The 22,016-nt window shown below is 37.6% G+C and overlaps 1 protein-coding gene across 8 annotated transcripts in view; it reads left to right on the plus strand.

Moving 5' to 3' along the window:
• Window positions 1–21,519, plus strand: part of ptprt (protein tyrosine phosphatase receptor type T) — a 312,417-nt gene extending 290,898 nt beyond the window's left edge. For all 8 annotated transcript variants that reach the window (XM_085158891.1, XM_085158893.1, XM_085158894.1 and 5 more), the window contains 8 exons: window positions 3,961–4,096; window positions 6,786–6,935; window positions 7,084–7,257; window positions 7,350–7,481; window positions 7,833–7,958; window positions 10,832–10,995; window positions 16,717–16,852; window positions 18,504–21,519. In XM_085158891.1, coding sequence (XP_085015017.1) covers window positions 3,961–4,096; window positions 6,786–6,935; window positions 7,084–7,257; window positions 7,350–7,481; window positions 7,833–7,958; window positions 10,832–10,995; window positions 16,717–16,852; window positions 18,504–18,557 — 1,072 coding nt within the window. In that variant the 3' untranslated portion in view covers window positions 18,558–21,519. The remainder of the gene's footprint in view (window positions 1–3,960; window positions 4,097–6,785; window positions 6,936–7,083; window positions 7,258–7,349; window positions 7,482–7,832; window positions 7,959–10,831; window positions 10,996–16,716; window positions 16,853–18,503) is intronic.
• Window positions 21,520–22,016: the final 497 nt, after the last annotated feature.

Genomic DNA, 22,016 nt, shown 5'->3' on the forward strand with positions numbered 1-22,016 from the left:
TGGGGCCTGATTATTTAAGACCTTGTACCTGTATGTGAGGAGCAGGATTTTGAATTCAATTCTGGATTTAACAGGAAGCCAATGAAGGGAAGCCAAAACAGGAGAAATATGCTCTCTCTTTCTAGTCCCTGTCAGTACTCTTGCTGCAGCATTTTGGATTAGCTGAAGGCTTTTCAGTGAGTTTTTTGGACATCCTGATAATAATGAATTGCAGTAGTCCAGCCTGGAAGTAATAAATGCATGAACTAGTTTTTCAGCGTCACTCTGAGACAGGATATTTCTAATTTTAGAGATGTTGCGCAAATGGAAGAACGCAGTCTTACATATTTGTTTAATATGTGCGTTGAAGGACATATCCTGGTCAAAAATGACTCCAAGGTTCCTCACAGTGTTACTGGAGGCCAAGGTAATGCCATCCAGAGTAAGAATCTGGTTAGATACCATATTTCTAAGCTTTTCAGCACCGAATACAATGACCTCAGTTCTATCTGAGTTAAGAAGCAGAAAGTTAGTGGCCATCCAAGTCTTTATGTCTTTAAGACATTCCTGCAGTTTAACTAATTGGTGTGTGTTATCTGGCTTCATGGACAGATAGAGCTGGGTGTCATCTGCATAGCAGTGAAAATGTATGCTATGTCTTCTAATGATGCTGCCTAGGGGAAGCATGTATAATGTAAACAGAATTGGTCCTAGCACCGAACCCTGTGGAACTCCATAATTAACCTCAGTGTGTGAAGAGGACTCTCCATTTACATGCACAAATTGGAGTCTATTAGATAGATATGATACAAACCACTGCAGTGCAATACCTGTAATACCTACAGCATGTTCTAATCGCTCTAATAGGATATTATGGTCAACAGTATCGAATGCTGCACTAAGGTCAAGAAGGACATGCACAGAGATGAGACCACTGTCAGAGGCCATAAGAAGATCATTTGTAACCTTCACTAAAGCTGTTTCTGTGCTGTGATGAACTCTGAAACCTGACTGAAACTCTTCAAATAAACCATTCCTCTGCAGATGATCTGTTAGCTGTTTGACAACTACTCTTTCAAGGATTTTTGATATGAAAGGAAGGTTGGAGATTGGCCTATAATTAGCTAAGACTGCTGGGTCTAGAGATGGCTTTTTGAGTAAAGGTTTAACTGCAGCCACCTTGAAGGCCATAGCTTCATACATAGCTGGCCAATTTAGAATGACCAGTTAACCTAAACATGCATGTCTTTGGACTGTGGGAGGAAGCTGGAGTACCAGGAGGAAACTCAGAAGATGCAGACTCCACAAAGAAAGTCCTATACAGTCACCATTGTGATTCAGAGATGAATGGGTACAATTTAACCAGAAATTGTATGTGGAGCACAATACAGATTTTTTTTTTCTTTTTGCAAAGCATGAAAGATGCTTTTGTTCAGTTAACTAAAACTAACCATTTGGATAAGTCTTTGGAGCTTCCCACTAACAAACAGCAAACCTGGTTGCTTGGCAGTCCCTTGCCAAACTAGCCATTAGACAGTAAAATGATGCATGAATATTGTTTTATCTGTATATTCTCAACTTGCCATCTTTTTAGCAAATACTATAAATCGTCTTGTCTAAGGTTTGGGAAAGATGTGTTACCAATAACAAAAAAAAAACACTTGGGATTATTAATAATGGAAAAGTCAAAAGAGACACACACTCAAAGAACAAAATTGGACACACAAACAGAGAATGAAAAAAAAAAACTGGATGGACAAATGAGGCGAGCAGACACATAAAAAGACAGCCAGTAAAAGTATGTGGACAGACAGGCAGGAAGTTATGGCAGTCACTTCCAATTTCCGGGGGCACTCTGATGCTATTGGCCTGTGTCATGAGGCTTTCAAACACGCACAAGCACACACACATAGAGGCCCAGCAGTATTCTGGTCTCAACATTAATCACAGAGGTTGACAGGTAATCTGCCGAGGCGCCCCCTCCTCTTCTCTCTTCAACTTTCTATCTTTCCGTCCCTCACATCTTATCTCTCTCTCTCTCTCTCTCTTTCTTTCTTTTCTGTTTCTTCTCTTGCACGCTCTCTCGCTCTCTCTCTTTTAGCTGTCTCTGAAAACTGTCAGCGGAATTGTAAATTGAAAGATGGGTTTTTCCCCTCCCTCTACACCTCATTCTCTCAGTTTCCGCTACATCCCTCCATCCGTGCCTCCTTTCCTCCCTTGATATCTCCCCCGTGACGGCCACTTCTATCACTCCCAGTCGCTAAACTCTTCCAACCATTCCCTTTCCATCCCTCTTCCCCTCGCTCTTTCAGTCCATCCATCTGTTGGTTTGCTTGTCTGTCCATATCTTCCCTCCAGGCATTCCTGTTCAGAATGTGTCGCCTCAACACCTGACATGTGCTACTAAAGTCTCCACATACTTATGCTTGTCAGTTAGAAAGTAAAAGAGAGCAATAGAGAAAGACTCTGCCTTCATACTAAACTCCATTAACATTGTTGCGATTGCAAAGTTAATAGGTTTTTCTGAGTTACAAAACTCAGAGGTTTCACAGTGTATTTCTAAAATATAGTAATAAGATATAGGATACCTAATTTTAATTTTATCAGCCATTTAAGTGAGCATTTACTGATCTGATAAGAACACAATAGCCCAGAGTACTAATTCATTGGAAAGACCTTAGAGTATTTTTTATTTATTTTACTATTTATTTTACTTTTCTTCTGAAAAGAGTTTAAATCAACAATTTATTACAATTACAGGCAATTATACAATTATATATAGGCATAGGCTCCAGCCTATTCCGCTATTGGATTAGTGGAAGAAAATGGATCTTTCTCATACTAATATCATCCTGTACTACTACATGTAAATATGTTTTTTTACCTGGCTGATGCTAATTTCCATCTTGAGGTGAGAGAACTCAGAATTTAAGGTGAGGTTCTGAGTGTGTTATACCTGCTGGAACAGACCCCAAGTGTGGCTTAGCTTAGACTGTGTGAAGTCACTGTATCTAGCAAAGAAACGAATCCACCATGCCATATTTTTTCCATTTGTCTTTATAATTGACTCGATAACAGTTGTATTTACTAAACTGCAAGATACTTGTAGGCAGAAGAGTTTGTTTTCACTTTTCGTCCCCCCAGTTTGTCAGTGTTCTTATGGACAGATTTACTGAGAAAAGAAAATTAGCATAATGCTGCAATAAAATTTTTTTTAAAAACTTTGACGCGGAGTGGAAAGTTGTGCGGGTGAATTAAAATCAGTGCAGCAATTTATAAACACAGATGCACTCGTTTCTTTAAAAAAAATGATCAAAGCAACCTATCAAGACTAATGAGATGCCTGGGAGACTGCTAACTTCACAAACGTACAGCACAGAAACACTTTATAACTTTAACAGTATAGGAAAACTTTAGGTTTTAGCATACATTTCGCTGCCAAAACAAAAGAGATATTCAGACCAGGGAGAGACGCAGGAAGACAAAATGATATGCTCTGATACAAGGGCAAAATCTTCAGTCAGATTCTGACCTCACTCAGGGAGTGCTCAGTAAAACTGGGAAGCCGTTCTCTGGATGACTCCAGACAGCTCAGACAGAGTGCGGGATTCATCTTTTCCACTGCATAAATCTGTGTGTAACAGCCCTTTGCCAGTTTCTGTGCCGTGAAAGGGAAGCTCCTACAAATACATATGCAATATGGCTACCCAGAGATCTGACTGCATCGTTTAAAAAAAACAAACGAAAGACACTAAAAATTATTAGAAATAAGTCTGTATATTAGTTGCAAAATGTCAGTGTTGAAGGCTTAAAAGTGATTGGTCTTACTGAAGGATATGAACAGGTCTCTGTTGTAAATGAGATATTGTGTCTCAGTGGGACTATCTGTATAAATAAAGGTTAAGAATAAAACAATTAGGTTGTTCATTATTACAATTTTGTTAGATTGAGAGTATCATGTTTGTTTATGATTGTCTCCAGTGCCGGTGCAGGGAGAACAGGCTGTTTTATTGCAGTGGACATCATGTTAGACATGGCGGAGAATGAAGGCGTGGTGGACATTTTCAACTGCATCCGAGAACTAAGGTCACAACGAGTCAACATGGTTCAGACAGAGGTAAGTGTAATCATGGAAAATAGATATAAATCATAGGCAAAATATCAATGACCATGACAATTTGCATATTAATGATCAAGCAACTCACCTCACAGCCCATTGTTCATTCAGTGCGCTGGTTTCAGTTATTGTGCAAATGTACCGTTTATAAGATTGGGGAAACCTGCAGTCAGCTGAGAGTGAAGAAGTCACTTGGATGAGTGACGAAACATTGAAGATGCTACGGCCACATGAACAGAATCAACCTTTTGGGGCATAGGCAAAATAATAACTAAACACAGATGATGTTGAGTCTAGTTGGTCAAAACAAGTGGGTGTTCGGGTACGGCAGGCTGCTGGCTTAGACAATCATGAAAAGTTATGCATTATGGATTTTTAATTTTTCAAATAAAGTGTGGAGATTTTTGGTTCATGTTAAAATAAATCACCAGCATCTATTGTAATTATTACTGACTTGAGTTCTACAGAGGCTTTCCATCAAATTTTGATTAGCACATACTGGATACATTAATTACATTAACAAAGCGTCTAGATACAGAAAAAACAACATTAAGGTTTATTCCCTTCCAGTACCATACGTCATGTTGCCTGCAGTTGTAAGTTTGAGATGTAGCATCGCAAAAAGTAAGACAGTATGGAGTATCCCAGGATTTCCAGCAGTCATCTATGATTTAATGCAGTTAGATTATTATATATTGAACATTAAACATTAAACATTCCCTGAATATCAGATGAAAACTAGTACAAAAACTCAAACAGATATGCACCCAAACTCAGATCAAACAAACACAAATTCAGACATAGACAATTTTAGGAGAGTTTTGTGTCAATATGTGTATGCAATAGCTGGTAAGGAATAGGGGTGGCTGTAGCTCAGGTGGTAGAGCAGGTCATCTACTGATCGGAAGGTTGGTGGTTCGATTCCTGGCTTCCCCTAGTCTGCATGCCAAATATCCTTGGGCAAGATACTAACCCCAAATTGCTCTCCGATGCATCCATCGGAGTATGAATGTGTGTGAATGTTATCTAGAAAGCACCTAGAGAAATGTGCTTGTGCGAATGGGTGTGAATGGGTGAATGCACAATGTAAAGCGCTTTGAGTGCTCAGAAGAGTAGAAAAGCGCTATATAAGAACCAGTCCAATATCAGAGATGAGATGTGACACCCCAGTCAAATGGATTTATTATTTCTATAACAGATGACACAGGAGAGATTTGGTATATTGTCTGGTACTAGGGTAGTCACAACTATACAACAAGTTAAGATTTTAAGTGGCCAAGCATAAATCAGCACTGCTCAGTATTCCCAAAATACGGATGATGTTTCCTAAAACGTTCTGTCTTTGCTAGCTGAGTACTTGGGTTACTATCCTTTACATGGTGTCGTAATTTGTTCTAATTTAGTGCTATCAAACGTTTTAAAGAGTCTGCATTTTCAAATGTTGGGTATTCCATTTTGGAACAGCAGCGTTCATTTCTTTTCTAAAGCTACCTTAAGCCGACCTAATCCGTTCCGCCTCTGCATTCCATTTGTGTTACTGATGAAAACCTTGCATATCCAAAAAGTCAACTTTTCCAGGAATAAAGAAAAACAGCCTCATTTTCAGACTGACAGCTCAAGCTCAGAGTATGAAATTGACTTTTGAATGAGTTTTAGAAGTGCCAGGTTCAGAAAAGTTACCTAGGGCATCACGTTGAGTGTTTTCAAATGACAGCAGTGGTATAAAAGCTAGTTTTGTGTATGTGTGTCTGTCTGTGCACATTCACGTGTGTTTTTATGCCTCTTGATACCAAGTTAAATGCATCCTGCCCTGTCTTTTGAATATGTGTGGGAGCAATTTGTGTCAGTGTTGAAGCTGCTTGATGCTATTATAATCCTGCTCCACACAACACAAAGCAATTAATCTTTTAAAAGGCACAGGGGAAAGAAGAGTGTGCGTAAATGTTTCAGTGAGTATGTGACGTGCATGTGTGTATACATGTGTTTTTGCGCGCAAATGTGTCTGTGCATGTCACTGGCATAGGTAATGGCCAGGAGAGGTCATTTCAGTGATGCTTTTAAAGCCTCTTCTCTGCTCCAAGGGCAACAATTAACATTCAACAGAGAGAGACCGAGAGATAAAGCGAGAAGCAAATTGAAAAAGCGAGAGGCAGCAGACACACAAGTGTGAGAGGAAACGAGCAACAGAGAAATAAAAACGGAGCCAACCCCAGATAAAAATGCTCCGATAGGGGGACAGAAAGAGAGATAGAGGTAAATTAGCATGCGCGGTGGCTGCTGTAGCTCATGGTAGCTGATGCATTTAGCGCAAGCTAGTGATTTGGAAGACAAAGAACATACTTGAGCCAGACCACAGAGGCACCACTAGCAAAGCACTGTGCCCTTTTAAATCACTTTCAGGCTCCCACAAAAGCACAAGCATGCAAATAATGTTTATACACAAAGCAAACAAAAGTTGTGTTCACACTGGAATGTTTGAGTTTGTTGTCAGCTTGAAAAGACTTAATGCAGCTTTGCCCGACTGCATCGTCTATTCCAGAGCTGTCATTGCTTACAGCTACTGTGAGGCTGGTCCTTGGTCCAGTCCAAGGGCTACAGGCAGGTTCAGCACTGTTTGCTTGCATAAGCCAGAGTTTTGTATTTCAGTGAAAGAAATTTTGACTCCAGAACTCATTTTGCTTTGGTGCAGGAGCAGTATGTGTTTGTTCACGATGCCATCTTGGAAGCTTGTCTGTGTGGAAACACAGCCATACCAGTGTGTGAGTTCAGAGCCATTTACTACAACATCAGCAGGTTGGACCCACAGACCAACTCTAGCCAGATCAAAGATGAGTTCCAGGTGAGCACGCACATTCACACCCGTTTGTCTTTTGTCATTTTTGGGAACACTCGCCACACGTGCATTTGAACAACACCCTAGCTGATAATGTGAATGTGTGGGTTCAAGTTAGGTTGAAGGTTCAAATCATTGCTTTTCTGCCCATCAGACTCTAAACATAGTGACCCCTAGAGTTCGTCCAGAGGACTGCAGTGTGGGTTTGCTACCCAGAAACCATGACAAGAACCGCAGTATGGATGTTCTACCAGCAGACCGATGCCTTCCTTTTCTGATTTCTGTGGATGGAGAGAGCTCCAATTACATTAATGCAGCATTAATGGATGTAAGTTTTTGTTTAAATGTCTGATTATGTATGTGTAAGCTTATCATAGTTTGTATTGTGCTTTTTGATTGTTATTCGTTTCACCATTCTAGAGCCACAAACAGCCAGCGGCCTTCATAGTTACTCAGCATCCTTTGCCCAATACCATGGGTGACTTCTGGAGGTTGGTGTTTGACTACAACTGCTCCTCCATTGTAATGCTCAATGAAATGGATGCAGCACAGGTACACACACACACAAATCTACAAACATGTTCTGTACTTATTTTTGTCTAACTAACAAAAAGACACTAGACATCAGCACCTGAAACTGACTGTACTATCAGAGAGCCTCCTGGCCTGCTATCATATTTACTCTATTACTTGTCTCTCCCATTTATTTCTATTTATTGCCATTTGTAACTGATTTGTAACATGGGCTACAGCAAGGATTAATAGCTCATGGATCTGGCCAAGAAGTAAAACCTGTCCCACTTACTGGAAAGAAATGTCATGTGAATGTACTTGTTCTAACTGGTGGGCTTAATTTTCTCCAACCCATTCTTATTTTCTGCATTTTGTCTTTTTCTTCCAAAGTTATGTATGCAGTACTGGCCAGAAAAAAATTCATGTTGCTACGGCCCTATTCAAGTGGAGTTCATATCTGCAGACATCGACGAGGATATCATCAACCGAATCTTCAGGATCTGCAACATGGCTAGGGTACTAAACGTTTACATATTTAATACAATACTTCTTTTATTTTATAGTTAAGTTGAAAAAAATGATAAGATTAGATGTTTTGCATGTAGAACATCTAAACAGCTTCAGTTTGTCTTTAGTCGGTGTCCTGGAACACATTCTCTTTTTTTGTCTTTTCTTCTCCTCCTTGACAGTTTTCAAATTATGAGTTCATGGCTAGATTTTGTGGTGCATTGCTAAATTCAAAGTCATGGAGCGCCTTTGTGTTTTAAGGCCTCTTCTTTTTTTTTTCCATATATTTTTATTGAAATTTTTTATAGTACACTACAAACAAATGTTGAACACCCTCTCATTCACACATCCATACATACATCAAACCTGCCTACATCACATTCAAATGTAGAAATGAGCATAGTTCTCACAGTAATACAAAAATACAATGGGATAGGATAGACAAGATTTTCCCTTCCTTCCCTTCTTCTTTTCCTTCTTTTTCATAAATGTCCTTCACCTCCACTCCCTAAAATATCCATATATGGCTTCCACATATTCACAAAGTCCCATTGTTTGCCCTTGGCAATATATGTTAGTCTTTTCAGGCCTAGAGAGTCTGCAATTTCCTTCTTCCAGAGTCCCATGGAGGGAGCATCCATACTCTTCCAACATAGCGCAATGGCTCTTCTGGCTTGAAGTAGTCCATAGTCCAGTAATTTAGTTTTTTTTCCCGATTGCTTAAATTCCCTTGGATATATTCCAAGTACACAGAGTTTTCCTTTTAAAGGGATTTTTACCTTAAACACTTTGGACAGATATTTGATAACATCTTTCCAAAAGTCCTGGATTTTAGGACGCTCCCATAGACAATGAAGAAGAGTTCCTTTATCAACTAAACATTTAGTACAGATGTCCGGAATATCATTGGACATATGATGAAGCTTGACAGGTGTTATATAGGTTCTCATGAGCCATTTATATTGCAGTAGTTTAAAGCGTGTGTTTATTGTTTGTTTTTGTGCTTTTAAGCAAGCCTGGTTCCAGTCATTTTCATCTATGTCCTCTTGGATCTTTAAGGCCTCTTCTTAATAAAATATGTGTTGTGGATTTCAAGGGACTCTATTATTTGACAAATGAAGCACTACTTTCCTGACACTTACTAGGAATACAAAATGTGTTTAAAGTTCAGATAAAAGCAATAGATAGTGAAACAGTATACCGTGGAACACACCATAACAATACAGCAAAGGCATTTTTTCATTGCATGCGACCTTTACTACGCAGTAGGCAGTTGGCAAAAGGATATGTTGGAAAACCAATTTATGGCTTCTCTTTTGCAGCAAGGCTACCTGAGTCCTGGTTTGGTGACTACATAGAAAAAATGATAGTGATATTGAATGTGGTACAATAATGACAGTTGTTTTTTTTTTAACTCTACCTTTTTATCCTCCTCTTCCTTTTCTTGTCTTCTCCAACCTCTATGCACCTCTGTTCCCTTTTCACTATTTCTCCTTTTCTTTTCCTTCCTATCTTCCTGCCTCTTCTTGTTACCCTCTTTTCATCTCATTTTCTAACTCATCCATGACCGCTCAACTCTAGTGGTGCCTTATCATCTGCATGTTCCTATGTATAGCACTTGGAGAACTCCCTGCTACCCTGCTATCTATATTCTCTCTCTATTTCTCTCAAACACATCAGCGGTCTAGTGTGAAATGGCTCATATCATTGCCATAACAGCACATCTCACACTGCGAGAGCAGCTCCAGCCTACCAGAGTCTCTATCGCCAATCGCTTAGCCATCAAATGAGCAGAGAACAGTGAAAAAGTGGAAGGGAGAAAATGTTTGCAAGAAATACGTGGCAATACAAAGAAATAAGGGGAACAGAAAAGTAGAATGAAGACACATAAATGCAGGGTACAGAAAATATTTTAGATTAGTGTTAATTCGTATAAGAGACTGGGTAGTTTAGAGAAAGATGGACGTAGAGTAAAGGAGAAATGGACGGGGAGAAAGTACATGGCAGGTGTACTGAAAAGACAAGGAAGGAAAAGTGGTATAAAAAATGATACTGCTGAATTTGTTTGGTTTGTGTGTAAATGTCAATGTGCATATGCATTTGTGACAAACATCAGTAAATCAGTCTGACAGTGATGGTGGGTTTTGGTATTTTACTTGGTGCATGCCACTTGCCTTGGGCTAGACAACTGAAAATATGCCATGTCTGCCATGAAACTGAATTAAACATAACAAGCTGAGGTCTTTGTTGAATCCAAGCCTATTTCTTTTGAAAATACATTTGTTCAAAACCAGGAACTAATTGGAGCACAAAAGCCTGATTACATACAAAATGTGTTTTATGTATCAGTTTAACAAAATACTTACTTGGGTGGCATGATGATGGCAGTGTCTCACTGGAAGAAGGTCCTGGGTTTGGATTCAACGACTCGTTTTGTGTCCATCTCTCTGTATTGGTATTATGACTAGCAACCTGTGCAGGGTATGCTGCTTTTTGCCCTTTGCCCAGTGGGATAGGCTCTAGCTTCCTCATAGTCTGTAACCAAAAAGGTGGCTAAGAAAATGAATGGATGGATAATATTACCAAATAAGACCACAACTGAAAAACCAACTCTGTATTTGTTATAGTTGACCAGCTTTTCATCCAACTTTCCATATCATTTAAGCACAAACAGACCTGTTAGATGCAGATATATTTTCTAAAGTGAGCCAGTGGGTTTCATTGGTCAACTTTGGTCTTAATTCTGAAAAACGGTAGCTTTAGCAATATCGCTGTGCATGAAATTGAAATGGTTCCATGGAATTACAGCGTGATGTTGATTGTTGTGATAACAGCTATGTCAGCAGTGATCAAAACCCTAATCTTCACGTTTCTCTTCTTAGCCACAAGATGGTTACCGCCTGGTGCAGCACTTCCAGTTTATTGGCTGGCCAGCCTACAGGGACACACCTCTCTCCAAGCGCTCCATCCTGCAGTTGGTCAGGAGATTGGCTAAGTGGCAGGAACAATATGACGGAGGAGATGGGAGGACTGTGGTACACTGCCTGTAAGTATAGACACACAGACACATGCAGACACAAATAATAGAAAACGTGATGAAATAGTAGACTGGAACAGTCACTGCTCAGTGAGATAACAGATCAACATAAATGGCAAGACAAATCTTCCTTTAGAGTGTATGTTTGTGACAGACAGAGAGGGAAGATGATTTTAAAGTAAGCTGTGCACTTCTATAAAAGAACACATACACACTTTTAAGACAGATATTCACACACAAAAACACACTTTTTGTAGTTTTTGTACATGTTGAGTACCATTTCATGCTTTATGTTGTTCCACTTATCTGTCAAATACACACATGCCTCAGACTCAGCATTAACCTTGTGCTTGAAAGCCATATACATTCACTATAGATGTCAAAACGTCTGAAATGTCAGTTCATAAATGCTGTGAGACTTGTTATGAATTATTTTCGTTAAATATAAATGAGGCTCATGGCTTAAAAAGCCTGGAATGTGTCAAGTTTTAAAGAGGTCATCATTCATCTCTATTGTTATGTTTGGCTGTGCTGATGCATTATGGATCACCCACACGCCTGCTTGTGCATGCTATGTTCAGATGTCCAGGTTTATTCAGTGTTTGGTACGGTGCTACTACTACTTCTGTTTTTACCAAATATATTTTAAACAACACTACACAATGTTTATTATACTACATAGATGAATGTGTGTTGGTATAGAAGTATAAAAACATAGCTCAGCTCGATACGAATTCACCCTATTTGAGCAGAGCAAATGAAGCTGATAATGAGGGAAGGAAACAGAAGCTGTAAAATCTATAGAAGAGAGAACTGCTAACAGTAACGTGTGTACACACACTCCAAACACTGCCTATCTGTGGTGCTCATCCAATCAGCTCTCTGTGTAACAGCTCATTGGACCAATGAGGTATTGATTTGGGGTTTTTTTTGTTTTTGTTTTTTTTTAAACAGTTTTTTGTTTATCAGCCTTTTCTTTCTTCACGTAACATAAAAAGAGGCAGACGTAAAAAAGAATAATATTCATATCCTAGTTCTGAACTAAATTTACAGATTGTAAGTTATTTTTGAACATTTAAAAATAAATGTCCATTGTAAAATAATCTGTCACTGTCAAATACTTTGTAAAGCTCTCAGTACATGGCTATGAATGTCATGTTTTTTCTGCCTGAAAGCCTAAATGGTTTAAGGCTGAAGCTTGTAACAGTCTACACTGCTACAGAACAATGTGCAATTCAGCTATTAGCCCTTATATGGAGAATAAAAGTTTTATAACTGGTGTCATATATATTAGTAATCACATGCTTTGACCTTCATTTCAAATAAACCTGTCACCTCTAGATATAGCTATGATATTAATTTGAGTAAACTCTGTCAAACTGGTATTTTAAAACACATTCTATTTAAATCTGCAATCCGTTTAATTTCTGTGAAATTAAAACACTAGCAGATAAATTAAGATAGCAGGACCATTTGGGGGCTAAATTCTTTAGTTATGCTCAAATCCAGTAAATGTGAGTGACAGAGATGTAAGCTGTCTCTGCTTCTGGCTGAAGACAGCTACACTGGCTAATCAACCCCAGCTATTGATTTCACAGACTCAGTAATACTAGCGATAAGTAGAAACATGATGGTTCCATCAGTAGATGGTGAAAATTGATTATTTTTCTGCTCTTCACTTGTCCTGAAGGTTGGAATTTGATGCGTCTTTAATACTGAGCACATGTCTTACTTTCAACAAGTCACACTGGGAGGAGCTTTTAGAAAATAGTGAAGAGTAGCACACTTAATTCAGCAATCTGCATTTGCTGTATTTATCTCGAGTTATATAGATATATATTTTAGATAAAGCGAAGTAATAAAGATAAGGTGCCTCTTTCTAACAAATTACTCATATTCAGCATGCAGCAGTTCATATCTAGACTAATGTGGTTTCAAGTATATCACAATTCATTTAAATCACATAGGAATGTCTCTCCTACAAACCACTTCACCACCAACCACTGACTGTCAGATCCTTTTTGCAGTAGATTTAGTTGTAATGTTTTGGATTTTGGTTTTGGCCGCTTTAAATATTTCACCTGAAACTGTGGATGAAGTAAACGCTAAAAGTAACTGATAAACAGGGGATGGCATCCAAACAATTTGAAATTGAACTCCAGTATGTTAAAATGATTTTTTCAAAGCTCAAATCACATACCATACATAAAGGCGAACAAGCAAATATCAACCATTTTTAAATACCTTTAAAAGAAGTGCTAACCCACCCACTATAGTAACCCATCGCTTCAGAGAAACTGGATGCACAGCTAGGTCACTTTCTTCCTAATATTTTCATCAATTCAGTTTGTTTTAAACTTTATGAAGATGTAGTTTGCCTGTTGCCAAGGAGTGACGCTACAATTTTAAACTTATAGTTTGGAAAAATTTAAAATTAAAACATCTATGAGAAAAATTAATGCTTGTTGGTGTTTGTTAGTCAAAATGAGTATTTTCCTTGCCCCTTGATTGGCCAGACCTTGGGCGATTTAATTAAAACAAAAGTAAAATTTTCTAATTGCCTAGGGCAGGGGTCGGCAACCTGCGGCTCGTTAGTCCTTATAGTGCGGCTCCGCGTGGTTTGGGAAAATAAATTAGAAGTATTTAGCTGAAGTTTATTTTATTTATGTTAGTTCTTTTTTAACTTGTAGTTCTAAATTGGAAGATTATTGTGGTCTTGAAATATAAAACTAAAATTATATTCTATTATTTTTTCATCGCTCAAAATAAGCGTCACACTCGCGGAAGCCGGTGTACCCGCCAAAACGCCGTGCATTTATCGAGACTTTCAACCCCAGGTAGGCCAGTTATGGATCTTCGGATCCACATTATGTCAGCAGCCATTCTCCACTGTGAACTATGTTAAAAACAAACACCGCTCACGCCTCACAGATGACAGCCCACAGTCCCGCGCAAAGATGAAAGTGACCTCGCACAGCCCCAATCCCCAGACGCCACGCGCAGAGGCCCAGGAGCAGAAGTCCCACTGTAAACATACCACGGCAGACCCGATGATGTCCGCATGAACACGCTTTTCAGCATCTCTTTATTGACCACTTTTCACACACGGTTGCTGTACGCATACAGCCGGCTGCAGCCTTGCAGCCCACAGCCCGACACACACCAACACGACAGCACAGACAGAACAGACGTAAAGGCGTCTGTGCTTTCGGGTCCCGCTCAGGTGCGACGCCTCCCCTGCAGCGGTGCCGCAGACCACGCCCCGCCACACACATTAACCAGGTAAAATACATATTTAGGCAGAATTTTGCAAATATCTATTTTTCATTTTTTTAGCAGCATAGTGCTTTTTTCCAATTATTTTTTAAAAGTCAGGTCAAGGCTCCAAAATCCCAAAGGCGACATAAGGGTGGCGGCTCACAACAGTTTTTGTTTGCTGGATCATTTTAGTTCAGCGTCTTTCCTTTTGTTATATTTCTTTAAGAGTTCAAAATGTGTTAATTACATAAATAAAATGTAATTTTCTCTGTAGCACTTCATGGATTTAAGCAACACACTTTAGTTGTTCACACAAAGCATAAAGGTAAAAAACAATATATACAGTGTTATCTTCATTTTAGATGTCAAAAAGTATTTGCGGTTCCCAGTGTTTTCGTTTGCGTGGAAACCGGGTCCAAATGGCTCTTTGGGTGTTAAAGGTTGCTGACCCCTGGCCTAGGGTTAGAGTTGTGGTTAGGGTCATCACTGATGATGGCTTATCACCTTAGGGAGTTGGACCATCACAGTTACAGTCAATATTATTATTATTATTATCATCATTATTATTATGATACCCCTCTTCTCATCTATCATATCTAATTTAGCGCAGTGTTATATTAACCAAGAGAGATGAGCCAAAATAGTGTTTTATTCATTTACTGATCCGAACACCAGCATGGGTCTAGAAACAAATTACAGCAAATATTCTTTTTAAATCAGCCATATTCACACAAGGCTCCTGTAGTCTAGCTAACACAATATAAGGTGACTCCAGTTGAAGTGGCTTTTAAATTGAATTTTTTAATTTTGTTTGACGTCAGAGATGAACCACTTTTCATATCTGGTATGTTTCTATGAAGATGTAAAGGTTACTCACTTTCCTTGACTGTTACTGCTACTTGAGTCCTGACAAGTCTGAAAAGTTTCATTTTCTGGTTGTTGTTCAGTACTTCATAATGTTCATGTATTTTAGCCCTAAGATGTATTTGACAGGACTGATGTAAAATGTATTTGCTTTAATTTTTTCACCATTACCCTAGAAATTAGTTTCTGACACTGAAGCAACTGTCTGAAATTTTAATCTAACATGAAATCAAGAAGTGCATGAGCAATACTTTTGCTTTTAAATTTTTAGTCAACTAATAACTAATGAAATTCAAACCAATGGGTGTATGTATGAAAAGCAAGAATTGCAAGCTTGCAGTCTGATATTATTGTATAAGTGGTTCTGAGACAGCAACAAAAACTTTCCATATTTATTTTTAACCTTCTGAAGCGCTTCCAAAAAGCTTAGATTATAGACTTTCTTTAAAAAATTCAGTCACTATCACTAACAAAGGTATTCCGAGTAGACTGCAAGCTGTAGCAGCCTTGGCATTCCTAATGCAGAATAGGTAGACAGTGTATGATTTTTCTGATGGCTGTCACTCCACCTCGCAGTACCTAAATGTTTTATTCAGTCTCAATACTGAAGGAATTCAGCTGGAACCAAGTGAGATGGGAAAGTCTGGAGCTGTTTTCATGGTGGGTGGTCTGACTTTTCACTGGCAGAGCACTGACTGCTGATTGGGGCATATAGCCAGTAAGCACACAATATATATATAGTATACATAAATATGTTTATGTTGCTGGATCACTTTATACAGATGGCACTTTGTCATCTGTATAAAATGTTCATAAAGGCTTTTATTATTATTTTGATTTAAGTCAAACACATTTATTCAAATTTCTAAAATCCATTAGTAGGCCTCTTTCTGCATACAGTGGCAGGTTTCTTTGTACTGAATTCTCGCTCTGTCACTTGCTGTCACTCTCTGTCCCTTAAAGCCTTTTTTCTCAACTCGCATTGTCATACTTGTTTCTTTAGCATTAAAAATGACATCTAATATCTCCAACTTGGCTTTCAGGATCCTATTTACTCTCTGCAATGACTTGTTTTTTTTGAGAGCTAATTAAAACATTGTTTAGCTTTGTAAATTTGATTTTTCCACATTCTGTCATCTATACAGGCTACAAGAAGGAATATAACACCAAACCTAATAATTTTTCCTTATATCCCCCTAAAATGTTACAGGGTACTAAACAGAAACCATTCGTTAAATACATCACAACAAGCAAACTAATTTAACCTCTATAGCCTGTTTTATAAGCTTTATTAAATTTCCAACTAGTGTTTAGGGCCCATACAATTTCAGGACATTATCCAATGGCTGTCCTGTGACTAGGTTGGATAAGCAGTTAGGAGAATAAACAGATTCATCTAAAAACCCCACAAAACTTTTCTAATATTCTCTCTACACCTGTATCTTTCCTTCATCTCATTCCATCCTGCTTTCTTTTTGACCTCACTATGATTTTCTTGCCCTCCAGCTATGTTTCCAAAATGGTGATGATGTTTAATACTGAAGAGCCTCTGTCTCCCTTTCTTTCCTCATTTCTTGGTCCTGCTCCTTTGTTCCTCCTCCTTTACAGAACTGGTGGTGGACGTTCTGGAACTTTCTGTGCCATCTGCAGCATCAATGAGATGATCCAGCAGCAGAATATTGTAGATGTTTTCCACACTGTTAAAACCCTGAGGAACAACAAGACCAACATGGTGGAGACTATGGTAAGAAATCACAATACATACATATTTTTTTGTATATTTTATGGGGTGATGATGCCACTGAAATGTTTTGCTTTTATGATATTGGATCAAAATGTAGTTTCTTGACATTTTTAGTTTAGAGTGGAATTCAGCTAAGGTAAAAACACAGGTTATTAAAAGGTAGTAGTGAGTAAATAGTATGAACAGATTTACATAAATTAATATAGAATTAAAGCTTTACTCTGTTTTTGTCTCTGTGGTAGCAAACATGCAAGTATTCCCACACTACCAAACATTTGTATTCACATACAGACAGGTCACAGCTGTTTCAGTGCTTTTCTCATCTCCTTTGTCAAGAATTTCTCAATTTGTTACTCACACCCATGAACTAAAGCACACCTGCTCACAGATGCAAGGTAAATGGATTATAACAGGCAATGTTCAGTATTTGCCAAAGCTTTAGTCCTTTAGTGGTATAAGTGAAGATTTAATTGTGATTGAATATGGGTTTTTTTTAGGTTTTTTTGTGTGTTTTTCTTCACCATAAAGCAAAGATGTGGGTAAAAAGTGCTGGTGACCCTAAACTTTTTAAAAACTGGCTTTAAATTCCTAAAGGAGAAAAAAGTAAAACTGAGATGTCTTTGAGGTGATACCATTGTCATGGTGTTCTGGAGTGGCATAATATTCAGAGATATGTCAGAGAGTTGCCTATGGCACCCACATGATCTAGCTCCTCCAATCATGTGATTACCCAAAACATATCTAATGTATGAGAAGAATGAACCAGTTGGACAACTTGAGCAGGAAGAAAAAAACATTTCTTTAGTTGTACAGAAGTCTTATTTAGAGCTATGAAATTTGCAATGTTTTTATGATTTCTTTCTTTTTTTATTGCCCAATTACCCCATCCTTGGATTACTGTTTAAAAAAAAGCATCTATGTATTTAGTACCAAAATTGTTCAAATGTTTTTAGTTATCAACAGCTACTTAATCTTGGTACTAAGCAGAACAGCTTCGTACAAAGTGTTTTACCATTCAGTGAAATTAACAACAAATAATGTAAAGAATTCAAATAAGTATGGATTTATTTGACTCTTTGTTTCTTGTCAATCAAAGATTAAAAGTGTTTCATTGTTCTTAATTCTTTACCAAACATCCCAAACCATGAAACCATCTGGACATTTGAAAGTTGTCATCACGCATCATCACAGCTAGAGAATGATGACAGAATTGTTCATAAAGATGTGGCATTGGATTAGTTCACCCACATACTGCAGGCCAGCCAATCCAATCCTTTGCTGTCTGGCTGAGGCCAATATTACCTGCTATGCTGATAATGTTATGATTCTCAGTTCATGAATTATGACTCATTTTCATTGGTAAATATATGGAAATTGTGTTACTGTGTTCTATACTCGTCATCGTCGGTTGCATATTATGTTGTGAATTATGTCACGAAATTTCATTTTTTGTTTTTTATTACAGTGCTCCAGTACATTTTTTTATATAAATAAGTCAATATTTAGTAAATAGTTATGAGCGTAGAGTTTGGTTTTATTATACATGTTTGAACTTTAAAGCCAAGCTGAGAGTGCAGCTATACATTTATACATTTATAAAATTTCAAGAATTTTCTGACTTAGCTTTGCTTGTTGTTTTATTTCTACACAGGAACAGTATAAATTCTGCTATGAAGTGGCTCTGGAAGCGCTCAACTCCTTCTGATTGGGTTTGGGCTAAACATCTCTATTCCCAATCGGCCATTTATCGATGCCTGTCATTCTCAACGCAACACTGGGAAACACGGAGGGCAATACTGCTTTGTGTTGACCTGAATCCAACTGACTGAGCGTGCCTGTGTGTGTGGGTGTGTGCGCGCACGTGTGTGTGTTTGTATTTGAGTGCATATGCACGTGGCTGTGTGTGAAGAGAGGGCATGCTTGCGTATTTGAGGAAGTCTTTATCTATATGCGTGCCTGCAACAACACACACAACAAACCTGTACAGAAGAGGGAAAAGGCAACAAACATGCACACTGGTGATTTTAATGTCTGTTTGCTTCAGCAAGACTGGGGACTTTATATGCTTGTACAAAGAAAAAAAATATGGTAAACAAACAAAAAACAAATGTTTAAAACACGCACCACTTTTACTCCTCTATTTCTCTGTCCTCTCTGCTGGGCTGTGATGTGACTATTGTACAGTATTTCCTTTTTAGATATATTCTACGCCTTGAATGTTGTCTCCCTCTGAAGGCTGGATGCCCACTGGAAGATTTTTTTTGGTAACTCTCAAAGGGAACATAAATGTAAGTTTTTTTGACCATGACTCACTCGGCTTAGTTAACTTTTTCTTTCTTCAAATTACATGCTGATTCCCTTTTACCAAGTTAAAAGTTTGTTTTAATTATACTTGTAATTCTGTAATTGGCTTGAAAAGAAAATATGTTAGCATGGTTGTATCTTTTTTATAGTTTTACTTTCACTGAGTTCAAATGTCAGAAAAACACAAGAACAAAAAAAAAAATAACCTACAATAAGTGGAGTCAGGGACAGTGTGAAAAAAAATAACAGTAGAAAAAAAGGAAAAAAAAGAAACCTGCCTTAGATTTAAGGCCAAGTCATGTCTCTGTTCTAGCTTTTTTTCACTGGGACAGTGGTGGTTTCATAAATGCTTTTGGAAGGCTTTAAAAAAGACAAAATTAAAATCTTATTGTGTGCATCCACCCTTGCTGTAAATAGGATAAGACAACCACAATCAAACAAACAAACAAACAGGCAAACATCAGCAACTGGTACATTACAAATTAATGTGATGTTAATTTCAAAACACTATAACTCTAAAAAGCTAAGGTAATGTCACTGTGTTACCATACCACAGACCGTCTCCACAGAAATGTCAAAAAAGCCGACATATTGTTCGCATATTGCACATTTAGCTAATGCCGCCGCATTCAGAATAACTTTTATAAAATTTGACTTTTTTATTATTTATTTATTGTGACACTTTTGGTACAGAATATGAAACAACCAGATAATACTTTGTCTCTAATATGATAACAGCACTACTATAATTTATTGAAAATGAGTCCCCAAATTCCCCTAAAGAAGTAAAAAATGTTCCCCCTCTAAAAACTACATAAACTATAACTTGCACTTTTGCATGTTTGTCCGTTTTGGAACATTTAGACTTGAAATTCCTGACATTGAACAGCCTGGGGTAAATTCTTAACTGAAATCAGTGTTTGGTCATTTTATAGCAATTTGCTTTAATGTGAAATTGTTCAATAACTGAGTGTAGCTTACAGACGAATTAATCTACTTTAGTGTTGATGATTTGATTTTAACCTGGTCTACAGTCATTGATATTGGGCCACTATTTGGATCTAAAAAATAATCATTCAAATGATAAGAAATTAGTTAAACCTGCTGAGATTAAGAAAGGAATTAAGAATCCTTGATACTTAGAGCAGACTGGTAAACGGTTCAGTAATTCTATGTATAATTCTATCTATAATAAATATCCAAGCTAAGGGATTGGGCCCAGGTTTCCCCTATAACCTATTATTTAAAAAGAACATCACAAAACAAAGAGACAGGCCACATTTACATTTCTTTTATAATTAACAAATGCTTTACGTCCAGCCCGCTGAAATATACAGATATTAAAAATACATTTGAGAAAATCCCTAACAGGAAATGATTTCAGTTAGTGTTTGACCCCAGGTTGAAAGGCAGTTAACATGGCTAATAGTTTAGATGCCTCTGCACCTTAAAGAACGTGTGGGAGTATGGGAATTAATGAGAATTATGCATGGCATTGACCTCAGCTTCTCATTATCTCCTACTCATCTGGTCAGACTCTTCTATGCTATGCTATGCCATTTTCCCCTTATCCCAAAAGACTAAACCAGAATCTCATGTTATAGATACACCACCTGTATTTATATGAACAGCCTCTGAAATGTGTTGAATCTAAAGGTGATACTATTTTCAGATCTGTTGTTACCTCTCTCTAAAACACTCATTCTAATAAAAAGGACCAGACTGATGGCTTAATTTTCAAACACTCAAAAAATCAGACCACTGAAGTGAATTATCTTATATCCCAATGCATTAAAAATACATAATTGTCGCCAATTACCTGATTTACTTTTTTCCCATGCGAGAAAGTACGAACATTTTTAGATGCATTAGAATTTTTGGAATGATTTCATATAAAGTTCAGCTTCTGATGAACTTTTCTTTTGTTAGGAAACATTTCAGTGCTTATGGCAAGAGCTGACATACTTGTAGTTAAATGTTGTAGCAAACTATTCAATCTGTGCTTGCGTTGATTTATTTTTATTCTTATTTTTTGCTGGAGTCCAGTCAGGCTCGTTAATGGACCTATCAAAATAGTGAGAGTGCTGTATTGAAGACAATGTGAATGCTGGATATCTTGATCCTTTTGTTCACTGATGCTTTATTTTATTGACTTGAATCATGGCCCTTCATATGTATTATATATTTTTTAACGTTCTTTTAGATTATTTTTGTCTTGAATTTGTACATTTCTTTTGTATAATTATTATTCTGATGATTATTTGTCTAGCAAAGTGCTGTTTAGATCTGGTGATGCCATTACCATTGGTTGTTTAGTTGTTTGAAATGTGGTTAACATGAAATAAAGGGACCAAAATGTTGAATGTGACGTCGTCTCTGTCTTCACAGCCTCTAATTTTGATGTATGAAATAATTACGCTAAAGCTTTCAGAGACATTCTTCATGTTTGAGGGACTTCACTTCACTAGATAATTTTCTCTCTCTTCCTAGGTGATCAGTCAATTTGGCAAGTAGGAACTAACTGTTTTTAACTGTCAAAAGAATTAGGGATATTAAACCTACCAATTTTTAAATTCCCGCCTTTAAAGTCCATATTGTGATACTTATTTCTGATAAATTATAAAACACAGCCAATATCCACAAACAGGGACTAGATGCATAAAACCTTGTGCATAATCAAAAGCAGACTTTGAGGTTAGAAATTTTTGTTTAAATCTCTGTTTGGCATAAAAACAAAAACCTGCCTATGCCTATGAGTGATTGACAAAACAGAACGAAAGAGCAAAAAACAGGAAATAAAATATATGATTAAATGTAAAAGTCACCCCAAAACATCTATAAAGGATCTGACCTTGAGGTC

This window comes from Neolamprologus multifasciatus, chromosome 5 (genome assembly GCF_963576455.1).
Source record: "Neolamprologus multifasciatus chromosome 5, fNeoMul1.2, whole genome shotgun sequence".
In the NCBI taxonomy this organism is placed as follows: domain Eukaryota; kingdom Metazoa; phylum Chordata; class Actinopteri; order Cichliformes; family Cichlidae; genus Neolamprologus; species Neolamprologus multifasciatus.